The sequence below is a fragment of the Varroa destructor genome, unplaced genomic scaffold (assembly GCF_002443255.2).
Source record: "Varroa destructor unplaced genomic scaffold, Vdes_3.0 BEIS01000002.1, whole genome shotgun sequence".
In the NCBI taxonomy this organism is placed as follows: Eukaryota; Metazoa; Arthropoda; class Arachnida; order Mesostigmata; family Varroidae; genus Varroa; species Varroa destructor.
This window is the reverse complement of record NW_019211455.1, coordinates 18,980,673-18,997,419: the sequence shown is the minus strand read 5'-3', so window position 1 is coordinate 18,997,419 and position 16,747 is coordinate 18,980,673. Positions and strand designations below refer to the sequence as shown.

The following is a 16,747-nucleotide window of genomic DNA, read 5'->3' as shown; positions in this document are numbered from 1 at the left end:
TATATATATATATATAAATAATATATGTGCGAATTACTTTTTCGTAGTTGAGAAGCCTGATTCTTGCCTAATCTTCAATTACGATTTATAAAATTATTATTCGTATGCAAATCTACTGTAATACCCCCTCCACGGCTTTAATTCATGCAAGTTGCGGTGAAACACATTTTCCATAAGATCGAGCTTTTTAGTAATTCTCTTGAAAATGACCAAAAATTGAAAAATGTTAAATAGGTTTCATTGCCAGTGGTAACTTGACATAATTTACATCAGCGTCCTATGAGACGGTTGTTCTAAATCTACTGTTCATCAATATCGAAATTTGTCGCCAACTAATTTCATGAAAACAAAATGAAAATCTTACTCTTGAAATTGAATTTTGTTCGTTTAACATGGTACGCTTAAGGATAATAGATCAGAATACGATTGATAACGGCGGATTTTATTCGCTTGTATTCATTATACCTGAAAATTTGTTGATAAATTAATCGATGAACAGACTCAACATAGGTACCGTAACTCGCGTAGTTCTATTAAAAAGCAGATAGAAAAAAACCCTATTCATTTAGCATTTCACTAATAACGTAAGGGATATAAGAATCACCACCTTCACTTCGAACAGGATAGATCTTTCAGTCAATTCTGGCTCCGGATGACTCGAGAGTCATCAGTAATCTATTAGCATATGTCGGGAACGAATAATCGTAGGCCTTCAGAGTCAGAGATGCTGCAGTCAATAGTGAAATAGCGTTTGTTTTTCGACCATTTATTTACTTTGTCAACAAGCGATCCCAGTCGCAATACCACAGATTTTATCTAAACTGAAAATGTCTCGTCCGGGTTGCCCGCGATTGTCTCTCACCGACCGTTGACCTCCTCGCAAAGGCGAAACAGGACTAGCAGCCACAGCTTCGGTATTGAAAGCTCCATGCCGAACCGAAAGAAGGCGATAGAAAAAGGAAATAGCTTACAAATAACGATGCTGATATTGACACAGAATAAAATGGCGAATATTGAACTTTACTAACGTCTTCAGTCCACTAATTTCTTTCGTGTCTTCATGCAACCCCTTTCTTAAAATCGCTGAGCGATATCAGTGGTGACACGGCTGTGCTAATGACGTTCTCTGCGAACGATGTTTTCGAACGATTCGTGTACCGTTTGACTGTGGGCAATTTTCGACAAATCAGCAAATAAAATAGGCTGCCCCTTTGTCTGGAGTGGCTTTTCATACTGTGTCATACTATTAGAATAAGTTTTCCAACAGTTTTGCTTGTATTTTTGAAGGGCGCTCGAAACAAGAAATGTCTTTTTTATTGTTTGGTAACCTCATCAAGAGGGCTAACTTTTAGCGGCAAATCAACGCTTGCCTGTGCCTGTTAAAGGCTGAATAATAACTGTGCATTATTTAATTTTCCGTTCGTGCGCACCTATGTTTCACGCTACTTTTTTAACACAAAACTATCGTCGTGTCATGTGCTCGCCAATTGCGTTGATGCTTCCTGGCTGACGCGAATAACGGTATCAAGAAACACCGGCTGCTGGGGTTGTCGGTGCCGGGTCTTGTCGAGACCTTGTCCGATAAGCTGGGCTCTAAGATTAGAAATGAGCAGTTTTCGTGCGTCATGTCTGTAAAATTGCTATTATTAGGGTTGCTGTTGCTTCAGCGGCTGTGGCGACTGGATACCATTATGAAACGATCATGTGTGAAGGATAGCCTAAGTATTGGCTCGTTGTTATTATACAGCTTCTGTGAACAAATAATCCGAAGAGGATATTTTCGAATTGTATCGATGGCGGGCTTTTTGAACGGGTCGTCTGCGAAATGGAAATTGTCTGTTTTGATTATAGATTGGTCGATTATAGAAAACAAATATACTGTAGCAGACAGCGAGCGTATCAGTTCGTCATCGAGACATGGAAAGTAAAAACAGTAACAGCATAATCTTGCATAGGGGGTTCGGCGACACAAATTTAATCAATCGCAACCAATGAAAATACTGCGGATACGCGCAAAAACCACACCGCCATATAGGCAATGTACATACATATGTATATATAATAAAAGATTTGATGCAAACTATGTATACTATTAATGCCTTGTATACAGTAGGAGTATTTGAAAAACAGATTTTGACGATGGTTGATTTTCCGTTAGCTCGCTTAACTATGGACGGACGTAAATTTATTCCGTTATAGCCGGCAACGTTACTTTCATTAAATCTTAGTCGAGTCTAACGATTAAATATGTATATCTTCTAATTCGGACAAGTGATATATAAATCGCTCAAATCAAGCCTGCAGGACGAAAGGAACTTTGCTAATCACTGGAATATGAAATGTAATGAAAATATTTTTTATATTTGTAAACTAGGATAGACTAATCAACAACACCGGATCCGTTTTTCAAGGCGAGCGTTTGATTCAGTATGGAACTAGACATTTCAAAATGGTTGTTAATAATGAGTCACCGGTGTTTCATAATTCATAGCTGGTTGATGAGTACTAGGTACGTACGCGCTTGAGCTTAGAGAATATCCACTGGTATTGTGCCTTGTCCGGTAAAAGGTGAGCAACAGGTTAGGGTAACTGACCTAGTTCAAAAGTGACCCACATGAACGAGCTGCCTTGTTCCAAATGCTCAGAGATTAGCGTACACGTCTAAAAGATAAATAATGTTCCTCGCCCTAAAGTACCAAATGAAGCGTCAACACAAACTTTCTCGTGCTATGTCTTACATCACATCTGACAGTTCCTAGTTTTTTTACCTGCGATTTTCTAAATTACACCGTGAGCCACCTGCGAATAATAGCTCATCAAGCCAATGATGCCTTTCTATAGCAGTTCTAGTGTTGACTCGTCCAAACATATAAACGTCCATAGATCATCACGTTACTCGTCTTCTCTGCTTGAATTTGCTATCGACTACGTGTACCACTATAGCGCGTCATTAGAAGATGTCCCATATCGAAATAGTTACTGATAACCTCAGTATGAATGAATCGATTTTATCACCTGATGAGGTAATCGACTAGTGTGTGATTACGTAGCAATTTGTCAAACAGCGATAAGACAGTGACAAAACATAGGGATAATCATAATAAAAATATTCAAAGGGAATAGTGACTGTTCCACATGGTGTCGTGAGCAATGGCGTAGAAAAGAAATGGTTTAGCAATTCTGATTTTCGTCTCCTTTAGTGATTTTTTGCGTCACATATCAGCGCATTCATCATTTCCACTTTGTTCTCCATGGATCCTTTTTATCCGTCTAGTTGTTTTACATGATGGCAGTATAACCGTGCGTTTTTGGTGAATGAGGCTCTTACAGTTCTTAAGTATCAAAGTTTAACTTTATCAAGTATGCTAGAAAATGTCTGAAGCTTTTTGCAGCAGACCATAGTACTGCGAGCAGCCCAACTAGCAGAAAAAGTTCTGCCAGACGAATACCTACCCAAATCTTTGTTCTCGGGGCGTGGCAGGTTTCTCAACAATTGCATTTTACTCGAAGATAGATCGTGTGCACGCACTGGAAGTACTAGCCAACCAGTTATGTCTAATAAGTACACGAAGATATATTTTTTTTGTACAGTTAAAACCCAATCTCGATCAGATGTTAAGTTCCTGTCAATGACAGGACTCGTTCTGTAATGCCTCACACCATACGCTCGTTGAAATATGCTCGCCATAGCGCTCACCGACAACAAGCAGTTTGTATACTGTAAACAAAATGTTAGGGCAGAAGAGCTAGCGTACTATAGGGTAAACGAAAAAAACTAAGCACAAATTGGAGACTATTCCGTTAGCTTCTTTTACGTCTATGCGGAAAAAGCTGAAACGGGGCGAAAGTCTCCATTAAGCTAACCCGTAAAAAATTCGTCGTTTCGCTAATCAAAGCAGAAACACGCAAAGTTTCCCATCGGCAGGAAACATCAGCTGAACGGTAAAACAAGAGAAAAAATCGGTGGTGGTCGTTATCTTTTTGGGAGTGGTTGGATATACGCGCCGGTGTCGGTAAGTGATAATGAAATAAATCTCGGCCAATTTAATGTAATGATTTGTGTATCTTGTTTTTATTGTTGATTCAAGTCTTTAAAACAGATATATCAAGTTTAAGCTCCAGATGTTTCTCATGGCGCCTGCTAAATACTATGAATAGAATCATCAATATACGTAGCTTTGTGACTAAGATTATACTTTTTGGAAAATATAGCAATACGAGCTGGTGAATGAAGAAAAACACCTAAAAAATAGTGCTTAATTAAGGGAGTTGGCTCGGAATATGCTTTAATTTTAGATTTTTCAAAATGTTTTTCAGGTGGTCCATTGTATTCCTATGTAAATATGCACTACCTGCTTGTGGGAGCGACCGTACTTCATGGGGTGTCCTATGCTCTCGTACCAGTTTGCGGCGATATTCGCATTGCCCATGTCCTGTTTGCGCTGCAGGGCCTTAGCCTGCGCTTCAGTGAAGCCGGTTAGTGTCTATCGTAAATCTAACAAGTGTTATCAGCGTTTAAAATTGATCTAATAGATTCATTTGGGTATTTCCATTTTCATATGGAACGTCTAAAGCTAAGATGATACCATACTGTTTTACCTGCTTCATATAGAATAAACATTGTACCTAGCTGTTAATATTCTAAAGGAGTTCCATACGCAGGACTGATGGCCGTTGCCATGCCTTACACAGCTGAGGCGCTAAGCTTCCATACGTGGTCGACATACAACAAGTCTATATATCCTTCTCGCTGTAATAAGAACTCTGCCGAGTGTTGATGGTGTTCGAGTGCTGCAAGCGTTTTGGCCTCATTATGACCTAGTTTGCAGAAGACAATAGGACGACCATATTTTGAGTGTCATGTTTAGCAGTTTTCAATAAAATTACTTTGGAATAGGCATAGTGGCCCTTAGGTAACCACTAGCCAACGACTCCGTAGCGAAAATTTTTTTGATAGATCAATATAAAAAACTTCCCCGGGGGGAATCAGGATGAGAGCAACAGCATACGGTTTACTATTTTCCAGTGCTAAATAATCTTGAAAGACAAAGTTAGTGTAACAAGGCACAGACAATAGAAGAGCGTTACTGATGATATAATTCGCCTCCTTTGGATATTATGATTACTGCTATAATGGAGTAATAATTACAATGGAATACGACAATACTGTCGTATACCTTTTATTAGTCCCCGCAAAATCAACACGATCGTTCATGATCACACTAAAAATTTATTGCAAAATAAATTCCGCTTCTACTTTCTAAGGTATAACATGAGGTTGCTATACGACTGACCCATGACAATGATATTTAGATTTGCTCTGGAAGTTTCGTCGGCCAACATTTCGGACAACTCCGTAGTATGTTCTGCGTCTATATATAACACCTGTGAACATCAGTCCTGGTTGTAAAGATCAATGACCTTTTCTTCATTAGAAAAAACGATTTTCTGCTTTACGGATCGTAACAGAAACGGAGCCAGTTATAGTTATTAGCAAAATCGTAGTATTTATATAAACATCTTTTGGTGTCCCTTGCAAATGAATCGATCTACCGAAGACTGATGCTGTACTATTGGAAAGCCTTGCCGCGAAGCCCATAGCTTCTAATCGCACACCTATGTAAATGGCTAAAGAAACGGCATTATTATATATAAGATGCTATTTTAAGCAAAATTCTAGACTGCATCAACAACGTTTCCTCATTTGTCAGCCTGGGATAGGCATCGCATCATATTCAGTCTTAGACCATAGATATTCAGGATTGTTGAAAAAGTCGTTCATTGATTTAAGTTCAAGTCGGCTCCTTGAACTTCTGCAGAAAAATTATGCTCAAATTGTTTTTATTGCGGCTTATTTTTTTCGATGCGGTTGCACGTAACAGTACCAGAGCATAAGAGCTGTATATACAGAGACATAATGGCCTTCATAGCTGCTCCGCTAACGGCAATGCAAATAGATTTTTGTACGCTAGTCAATGCCGTTGCAGACAATCTGGCTGTTAGTGCACGATAGGATTAGATAATAGCACCATAGTTTTACTACTTATAGAACATTAGCGATATTATTAATTTTGCAATTGTCGTTTAGTAAATACTAACTATGTGTCTAACTGTCTGGCGTGCCATAGTTCGATATACTTCCCGTCAAAAAATCAGCACTGAATAAGGCTATTAAATACGATTAGGAAACAGAAACATGTTCTCAAGACGACAAAAATGATTGCTCTGAACAGTATGATCCTATCCGATTGACCCCTTGGTCAGTTATTCTGTAAACTTCTGTTGCGTCCGTTCGGCCTTCATAAAGGCTATTCTGGGATCAAAAGGGAGGGTTCTGTTCTTCTGTTACATAATCGACATGAGTAACTATATTATGCTTAAGCAATTTTTTTCTCAACTTTCCTTCTCCTTCATCAGCGATGCCGCCATGTACAAATGACTATCAATGCTTAATAGCTTATTTACGAAGACGCTAGCGTTCGCGACACACTCGACCTTGTTGCTTTGACACTGAAAAAAAGTAGCACGCAAAACGGACCCATCAAAAAACTGGGATAGAACGGTGAGTAAGCACGAGAGTTCCTCTAGTAACTGGCCGTCTCTTTCGATGCTGTCACCTCGAAAAACTGTGCAACTTTGTGTCGAGCCTGACTGCAACAATCATCGCTCCATAATATAGCTCATTGCTTGGTATAGGGCCACCGTCGCATCGGGTCGCTCTTAAACTTTATTACAACTTTAGGACGTTTTATGACTACCAACTAACTTTTCACGTAAAGTCAATGCTGGGTCGTTCGGTCCAGAATCCACTGCTTGACCATTATCTTTGTGAGTTTTGTTGGCTTTACCTATGGCACTAATCTATCAAGATGTTTTTTGTTTCTATGCAAAGTATGCACTTTTGAAGAATTACAAAATGAGTAAAGCAACTCAATAGAAAACTACCATCGTGCAATAGCCGGATTTTATCTATGTCCCGTTTAGCGAACTTTACATCTTCGTCGCCGCTACGGGCAGTGATAGGCCGTTAGTTAATTTGGTGGTGTCTAACGGACGCCTGCCGCGGTCCTGCTGTAAATGCGCATTGTACCGACATTGTGTCAGGGTCAGGAAAGGCTCTTCTGAGAGGAAAAGCACAAAACCGCTTTCGACTGGGCACAAGCCCATCGCCGCCTCAGTAAGACGGCGTGTTTGGCTGGCCGCTTCTTCGTACGCTTTGCAACTGTATAGATTTATACGTCTGCACAGACGTACGGACCGGCACACAGGGCACGGCACAATACAGAGAACGGACAGATGTAAACGTAGGACTAATGATATTGGATGCCCACTGCGGGGATCAACATTGATGTGTTTGTGGTCAGAAGATGACAGTTAGTTACCATTAGATGAATAAATGTACGTCTCTTCAGCGCAGGTGCGGCTGACCGTTACGTTGTTATGTAAAGAATGGTCAATTAATGTGAGGGTCCAGTGTATTTCGCAGGTATCTTGGGGCAGGTGGCCCTCTCCGTGAACGACCGATGATTGTATCGAAGTCCAATAAGATTTAATGTCATATGGCATGCGTTTTTAAACATGCATACGTCTACGAATAGATTCGAACGTTAGACACGCTTAATGAGGCGCTGTCATTAGAAAAAAAAAAATAGAAAAGATTGGATAACGGGAGTTTATATAGACAGCTATATGATATTTGTCCTTATAATAATTCATTTATAGAGTCGACTTTATGGCCGTGCTATCGGAATGAGTTTTAATTAGGTGCTTGATCGGTTAGATAATTGCATACCACTTTTTTTAAGAGTGCGATAGATTTTTCTGTACATAATATAATCGTCTGATAGTTAGAATGCATAGGATCGTCTGATCACTTGTTTCTGACCAATACATCTTTGCCATTATAGTACTGTAGTCAAATTAAGGCTAAATCAATAAATCAAACTTGGATTTGAGTTCATTGCAGAAGCTGTCTCTTTCATCTTTGCTATAGAGTTCTTTCTCTTCCATAGATAAATCTGTTATTAAGCAAAACACAGAAATTCGCATGCGTAACTAGTAGACGACGAAAGACAGATCAGGCCTTGTGAGATCCACAGTTGAGGTTTACTTAACAACAGAAAACTCGCATGAGTCGCAGTACGATCCCTATTAGCTTTTGAGTCGAACATGATTGAGCGCTCTGTAGGTGTTTTATAAAAACGTAAATTATTTTTGATCAATTGATTGCTCTAACTTTGTAATTTAGGCATGCTTAAAAATCATTTTCTCTACTTTGTTCGTTATAAGTTAAGGCTTAATACATTTTTATAAAATGGCTCCATGGCATTACGATGGGCCTTGACTTCAAACCGAAGGCCTTTCGATAAAGGGTTTGAGTGGCTGTTCCCACTCAAAGCGATACACTCCGAATCATAGCATCATTTGTCTCTTTATATGTTTATAGTGTCGATAGGACTTAGGAACATGCTAGACTTCGCAGTTGTTTCCAGCTTAATTATATCAATCGGCAATCGGAATTCCGATGGGACATCATTCGAACTCAGTGAGCAACAGTTTCGCTCTTATCTTCCTTTGGCTTTACCCGTTTACCAGCTATTATTTTTGGTCTTCAATGATATTGTTAGAAAATGATTTACGTAATAGTTTTCGTAATGTTAGATGGCACACGTAATTGGCACACGTTGTTTGGCCTATTTTCAAAGCGACTACAGTCGTCGGTGACCGAGTTTAATTAGTGGGACACATCAGAATTGTCTGATTATATAATAGGCTACACCCATCAGCAACAGGCATTCGCAACTGTGCGTCTTCAGTGTTATTCGCTTGATTATGAACCTTTCATACGAGAAGAAAGTGGTAACAATTATCTCTGATCAAAATCCTACCGATTTTCTTGACTCCCAGTAGATAGTCGCCGGGTTGATATTGAAAAATGCTTCCCCCGGCCTCATATCTATTAATATATTTTTGCTTACCGTAGACGTAGTACATGCTGTATTGATCGTTTGACGACGTAATTAGTCAATACGTACATTAGATCTACGGTAGCCAAAGGTGCGCGGACCTTGAAGGAAGAACGGGTTTCTAACACGTTCAGGTCAAGGGTATACACGCAGACGAAGTCACTTCGAGGCAGGGATTCTACACAGCCAGTACCGTCTGCGTGAAACTCACGAAGTAGGCAACCATGGTCATTTCCAATAGCATGGACGCTACGTTATGAAATACGCTGTCACCTGTTGCACCCGGAAGAAATTCGGCACGATACGCAACGTCTTCTGTTCGGGGTCAAAAACATCATACCACTAGGCCATCCAGTGTCTAGCTAAGCTGAAATAAACACTCAAATTTATGCCCCTTATATTACAAACATGATATCATGGATGCGAGGTCTAGACCAAACATTATAATGATGCAGCCTTCGTCCGATTTAATAGAAAACTATAGTGTATTGTTTATTTTCACTCATTTTCATTAATGCGATTATGGGTTCTATCAGTTTAATAGATGGCCATGCTGAGTTCGTGTGGTAGATTTATAGCGTTATGAAATTGCGCAATAGTGTACTGCCTATGACATGGTCTGGTCGAAGAGACTGCTTGAATTTGGCATAGTAATATAGAAGTTTCAGAAGAGTCCAAGATGCCCATAAAAGACGATAACCAATAAAAGCAGGTAATAGTAATAATAAGCTGATGAGTATGGCATTTTCTGGGATTTTTAAAATGATCAACTGCCAAGAAAAGGACGGATCTCCAATAGCAAAAGGAAGCCGTCAATAGTGGCCGACAATTTCGTTGTAACAATGTTTATATTATCAAATTATTACCGTTACACCGGTCATAATTGAGGTCAGCGTGTATTCGTTTTATCTCATTCCGTAAATGTATAATGATTATTATTTTCGTTATATATATATATATAACGGGAAGATCGTAGTGGTGGTACTTTTACGTTTAACGAACGTAATATGAGGCTCTGTAATGAAAGTGAGAATTTCTATCATCGGTTTTCAGTTCGGGGTTCTCTGATAGCGTCACTATATACTTTGAATAGATAAAAATTGGTGCATTGAACTGTCGCGTTGAGGCATTTGGGACCATTTTCTGATTTCGTAACATATTCACAAAATGCATTAGCAGACGGCTGTAAGATTAGCAGCTTTACACATCATCTTATCATCAGATAGCTATAATTCTTAAATCTGGTTTAAAAAAAAAACAGCGAAAAAAGAAAAATCCGATTTTGGAGGACTCTCAAAACAATTGCGTCCCAACACCACTATAAGCTGTCGAGTCTTTGACATTACCACATTTGCCATACTTAGCCTACAATATTCAGTTAAATGCAAGCTGCCTTCACTTCATTATCTTGCAAGAATTAACGAACGGCGCCAGACAATAAACTTCGGACAAGTTGGCAGCTGTGGTGAATTTATGAGATCTGACTTCCATTACAAATGGCCATTTCAAATAGCCATAATAGCTAATATGGCGTCCTATGTCTCAAAAATACAATTTACAAGCGAGCCGCAACCTAAAATTGAGTAGCCCTTCGAAGTTTCTATAGTTTAGCTCGTAAAAATATGCTCGGAATGATACGGCAGATTTGCACTTCGTCGCTGATACCCCTAATAGGCTATAATTAGAGAAGGACCTATTACCTGCAATTCAAATCTGTCACTTCTATGTATTCCAACGAAACTTCGTGTAATTCACATCTGTGAAGTTACAACCTAGTTTAGAAAATCGGCATTACTTTCAAAAAGAGAACCATCACGAAAACATCACTTAGATGTTATAGAAGGTCGTATAAGTTGTTCAATTTCTCAATAAGTTGTTTAGTGTCTGGAACCACAACGAGATGAAATTATTCCTTGGTTTCCTTTCGAGTCGTACTTTGCTTAATCCTTTTACCATATATCAAAACTCTAGTATTATCGAAACATTTGTATATCTTCAAATCGTCCTGGAAATAAGTTATAGCAGTAAATCAGTATTTTTTACCACACCACTATATTAATAATAGATCATAATTGTACAATTTTACTCTAGGTAAAATAACCGCTTGAATTACGAGGATACACGGATGATTAGAGCTAAGGTATAGAAAAGTAACAGCTCTTAATTCTTCAATGTCCGCTTTCTGTTTATCATTACCTTTCGTTATACTTTATAGGTAGTTACCTTCTGCTTATGGCCGTACATAAATCCCAGTGGATTTCGACCATCGTGCAGGGCTATCATCTGATGTTCGCTGTCGGTGCAGGCGTAGGGCCTCTTATTGCACGACCTTTCATCAGCGACCGGTACGTATTTAACGAGGCCTCAGTTCACGTACTTTCTACTACTGGATTAACATTTTTACCAAGATAAGCTGTGTTTTGAGCGTACACTTAGACAATCGTTTTAATACTTTCTCCATATAGTTAACTTGTTTTTGTTTACTAGCAGCGTTACAACTGATTATTTTTTAGTGAAGAATAGATTTGGGAATTTTAAACGAAGCCATGAATTTCAAATGTAAAGGAAAAGCTGTTTTGTTTATGAAACATGTTATTATGAACCAGACAACTACATATAATCATTGCCTGCGTGGCTCTTAGAAATGTAGTACTTTTTTAGGGTTTAGCCCGAATTCTGTACGTTAGCCAAAATGTTCATTTACCTATATATCACCGAATTGTTTCACGTACCTGTTATTAATTACTTGTTACGATCTGACATCAAACAATTCTCAAGGAAATGTGAGGAGTTCCTATGTATCAAAATTCTATATCCATATTACGGCTATATTTAAAAAAAATGTAATTAGAAGCGTTGCTCCGTACCAAGTCAATAATTCTCTATACGTATATATTACTCTAATTTGTAACTTTTTGGGCCATATCAATAGAGATGCGCCTAAAAATGTGCCAATGATCGAAACGAGGAATCGACCTGGTAAAGGTAAAGGCGTTCATATGCACTGCGAGAGGACCTGTATTTGAATTAGCTCCGCCTATTCTAACCGAAACAGTCTACTGTCTTCGATACTACTATACGTGCTCTGCATCCTGATTGACCTTCACAAGCGTTCCATTTATTTGCCCTAATTTTTGCCCTTTGAAAATAACTGATCGAACTGTGGAGTATATCTCTGCCCACTTCTGAGAACCAGGTAAAAATATAGTTGCTTTTGGCTTATTCAAGCGAAGCGTTAGGGCGTTGGCAGCTCGACTTGCCGCGTGATGTGACGTTTTATATATATATATATATATATATATAGGTATTTGATTCAACTTACAGAAACGTTTACAGAAAAAGAGAAAGACAATTTACCTTGGCTTAGCCATTTTAAAAATGGCGCGCACTCAAGTCTTGTGTTACTTGTAAAATATAGATACGAATTTATCAACTGAAACAGCAACGCAGCGCCAATTGATTGTTTCATTAACTACAACGAAACTAGACCCAGACCACTTCTGCTACTACTACCCTGATGCTTTTTACATAATTTCGTAGCTCGGGATATTTCGTATAGAACGAAAAAAATCTCCATACAAAATGTATCAGGTTGTTAACACATGAGCAAACATAGTAACTTGAATAATACGTCTGACCAATCTTCGTGTAATATTATGGAAGATCATATATTGTGTACTGGTGTTTTGCGTCAACTGAATAGGTGAGTATTACATTGAGAAGTACGTTATGGTACTTTGGCCTTCTAGCGGTGGCGAAGCAACTGATATCTCCCCCTCCTTCCAACGACCCATGGCCTTTGAAAGCTAATTGATGCAAAGTGAGCTTAAAAGTAGCGCATTTATAGAGGATAGAGTGTTAGCTGGATACCAGACTGTTGATTTGAAGAGCAAGAACGATCATCAATCATAACTGTGATTTTTGTTTCTAAGGTCCTTTGCAAAAACAGCCACCCAATACAATTTGAACCGTTCTCATACTTAATGTATACATGTTTATATTGGCTGTTACCCAGAACTTTCGACATTCCTACGAAACGCGCGATCGAAAATTAGACTAGTCTTATTTTGGCGTACGAAAATACTTGAAAGGGATACCGTTTGTACTTGTGACTTTTATGTCGTGGCAATATCGTTTTTACACTTCTACAGATCTGGGCTAAGTGACTGAAAGGACAGGGTCCGACGATACCGAATATGAGCAATTTTTACCAACGAAGCGCTCAGTTTTTTTTGAAGACACACATTTGTTTAGAGTTTAGTGTTGAAAGGATCACTTATAGGTACATATAATCATTTAGACCGGCGAAATGGCAATGTGTAATGCTTTGTGGAATAGGCGAGCGGTTTTTGCCAAGGAGCTTAAGAACAGCAATCAAATGCCAACAGATAATCACAGTGATGACTGATGACCATTCTTACCTTTCATATCAACAGTCTAGTGGCCGGCTAACACTCTATCGTCTATAAATGTGCTATTTTTAAGCTCACCTTGCATCAATTAGCATCCAGGGGCTGCGGGTTCGTTGGAATGGGGGGCTATCAACTACCTCGTCACTCGTGGGAGACCAAGGTGCCGTGGCGTATTTCCTCTTGAAAGTCACCTTAATTACGTAAAAATCTCCAGTTCATTTTTCTGTCACTGTTTCGTGCGGCTTAGAACTGTATTACCGAAACAGATCGAAGGCAAAATGTTTCGATAAAAGCCAACCCTAGAGTTGTAACCATGTGACGGATTGTGGTAAGGTTAGACGACGCGATGGGTTTCTAGGATTAATGGCTACGTTCATACTAAAACGGAACCTTCGGACTACTCAAACAAATTATTATTGCGTTTTTACCTGCTTCAAAGCGAGGCTTGTGAAATTGTGTTTGAACACAATGTTACCAAATTTACAAACACATGGACATGACAAAAGCTTTAATAGCGTCTCTTTCCCGACGCGCGCTCGTTATCAAAAGCGTTGTGACAGAGCTTCAGTTAACTGGTTGACTCACAGTAACAATTAACGGCCAATGGAAAAAAAATATCTCATCGAGAATTAGCTTAGAAAGCAGATCGATAGAAACATGTATTGTAAAGGGTATTAATGTTTCGAGCTCCATAAAAAAAACGCAGATATTGGTAATATAATGTTGGTTTTTAGATTCGACTTTTCTCCATAATATCCATTCATAATTCTGGCATAATTCAGACTGAACGAATATATGCGGGCCCGGAGCGACGATTTTTGCTCTAAGCTCTGAAATATGTCAGCTTATACCGACATGAAGTATAGGCGCCATAGATGCGTAGAGGCAGGCTGATCATCAAACCGTGTTGCAGGTCAGGTAGGCAACACATCCATATCGTTAGGAACGGTTATACCTGTATAATGATTTGCGGACACCTAGAAATTTAATTTGCCGGGAATATTCCCTTAGTAGTTGTGTTATAAGCTGGTATAATCCTATAGAAAAAAAAAATAAAATAATTGTGTGTTTGGGACTTTATTTTCTCACCGTATTGCTAGTTCGGCAATGGCTGCTGAAATAGGCGAGAACTGCTGATTAATGTCTTTCTATGTCTATCATGTTTCTCTTTCATACACTGACGTATTCTATTTTTTTTTTTACCAATTTGACTGGTAGTGGCTTTTTTCATAGCGAATTTGCTGTCCGTACCCAGAAAAAAGGGAGACGTAATATTTGAGCATTATCGGCACCAGCGTTACCGCCATTGTTGACGTGATGGTAGACGAAAAGTCCACTTTTAGTCGTCCAGTTCCATACAGTCGTAATCAGTTGTAGATTGTTGCTCCGTTGCTCGTTTTTACGATCTTGGAATCGGTTCAAAAACTTGACGGGAGTATCTTATTTTGATGAAAATTTTAGCCACTTTGACATTTCTAGCACGAAGTGGACGTAGACGTACGTTCACGGCTATAAACATTACCATTCCGTAAACATTAACAATATAATATTATATTCGAGTGGAACGTACGCTAGCTAGTTGAGGAATCGAACGACTTCGATTTTCCGTTACTGACGTTTTCGCCGCAAACATTACGACGGCACGAAGTGTTTCACCAGTTGTAAAATTTAGCACTCATCGATTTACGTACATAGCAAATCGTCTTGTTACGTAATAGCTTGTGAAAAATCCGAGTGCATGCACGTAGGTAAGGTAAGGTAAAGAAAATTAAATTTAGTTATTTCAGTAAATAGAGCGAAAAGTCTGGACTAAAACAGTATTGCGAGTAATAACAGTAATCGCCTATAAATCCTATGGCTCGTTAGCCACGAGTTGCAGTCTAATAATTTCATTTAGATCTAGACAAACGACTTCATTGGAATTATATGATAGTATAGAATTGTTAGCTACTTTTTCTTGCCTATCTCAATTACTTAGAAAAGGAACTTTTGAAGTTGTTTTTTTTCCTAAACACACAAGGTATCGTATACACGTTGTTTTATCTGGTTTCTTCTCTGTCGTTTTTATCCAACGTTACATAATCCTGTCAAACAGCGAGTTACTTTCAAACATTTCTAGGGTCTGTTGCCGACTATATCGTAAGATTTCAAACAAAATTCTGGCGCGGGAGCCAGCGCTTTACCATGGGCCACGAACCACGTTAGGCTGCCCAGCCCACTGGTCTTACCTCATGATAACGCGAGTATTTACGGGTATCGTTGTAGCTATGTTTGCTACAGTCGTGCTGCTGGTCAAATCTATAGTAGAAACACTATGTACTATGCGCAAAATGATCCATAGCCCGTAATAGGAGACGAAATTAAATACAGTCATTAATATTGCCATCACAAAATATTACTAAGTATGCACGAAGTGCCTATAAACTTTGGCATTTGTAACAGAAAAAAACAAAGATGAAAGCTGGACAAACAATTCGCATTGACTGCTCCTTTAAGATCGCGCTTCCGTACATTTGCTCTGCGTCCTCACAATGAATGCTGTTATAATTAATAAGTTTTTCAAAAGGGGTAAATTGTTGGTAGGAAGATGAGGACAGGTTTCACCTCCGATCTTCAACTTCAGTAACCAGCTTATCAAGATACTGCGTGTGGTAGATACAAAACTAGCCGACGGCACAGAAACCCGTTCTTAAATTAATATTTTGCTTTGCCGTACTAGCGGAATACTACAGATACACCTTGTCGAATCTCAGCTGTCTTCAATATCCCCAATACAAACACACCCTTTGAGTGGAAAACGTCAGCAAAATACCTGTGCCTATAGCGGAAGCTAGATTAAATACGCAACCGTTATAACCTAAATCAACCGTGTGAGTCCGCATAACAAAAAATACGCTGCGGCTTTAGTTGCAGGTGAATTTATAGTTCTACTTATACAAGTTCTCGTCAGCAATCTTCGTTGCAGGATAAGCATATCTGTCAACTGCCACAGTGAGTTCCACGTGTGTCGACTATGGACTTGAAAGCATAGACGCTTGCTGTTTTGTTATTCATTTTTTTACGCATTGTTCTCATGACTGCACGGGGCATCCTTTGATATCTGCTTCGGTTGCTGCTTCGGGTGGCGCAGACGTCCTATCAGAGTTCCAACCAAAAAAGTTCCCCGAACGATAACTATTTGGCATAAGCCCAGTAAACCTGCGTACAACGGTAACTTCGCACTTGCAAATCACGAAATGATTGCTGCTATTTATTATCCATAAGACATTCTTATCAATGACCACATATCTAACCACACACACATGGCGACAGGTGCACTTTGGAAGCAAGGGAGCATTGGATGAAATAGTAGAAAAGGAGCATTCAAAT

General features: G+C 39.0%; 1 protein-coding gene across 5 annotated transcripts in view; it reads left to right on the top strand.

Annotated features, from left to right (window-relative positions):
• The window catches only part of LOC111244733 (solute carrier family 60 member 2-like), a 33,163-nt gene that overhangs the window by 8,499 nt on the left and 7,917 nt on the right, over window positions 1–16,747 (top strand). For 4 of the 5 annotated variants that reach the window (XM_086981239.1, XM_022792097.2, XM_086981240.1 and 1 more), the window contains 2 exons: window positions 4,318–4,476; window positions 11,182–11,311. In XM_086981239.1, coding sequence (XP_086837365.1) covers window positions 4,318–4,476; window positions 11,182–11,311 — 289 coding nt within the window. Of the gene's footprint in view, window positions 1–105; window positions 4,014–4,317; window positions 4,477–11,181; window positions 11,312–16,747 lie in introns of those variants that run through there. The other variant, XM_022792098.2, reaches the window with a different exon arrangement.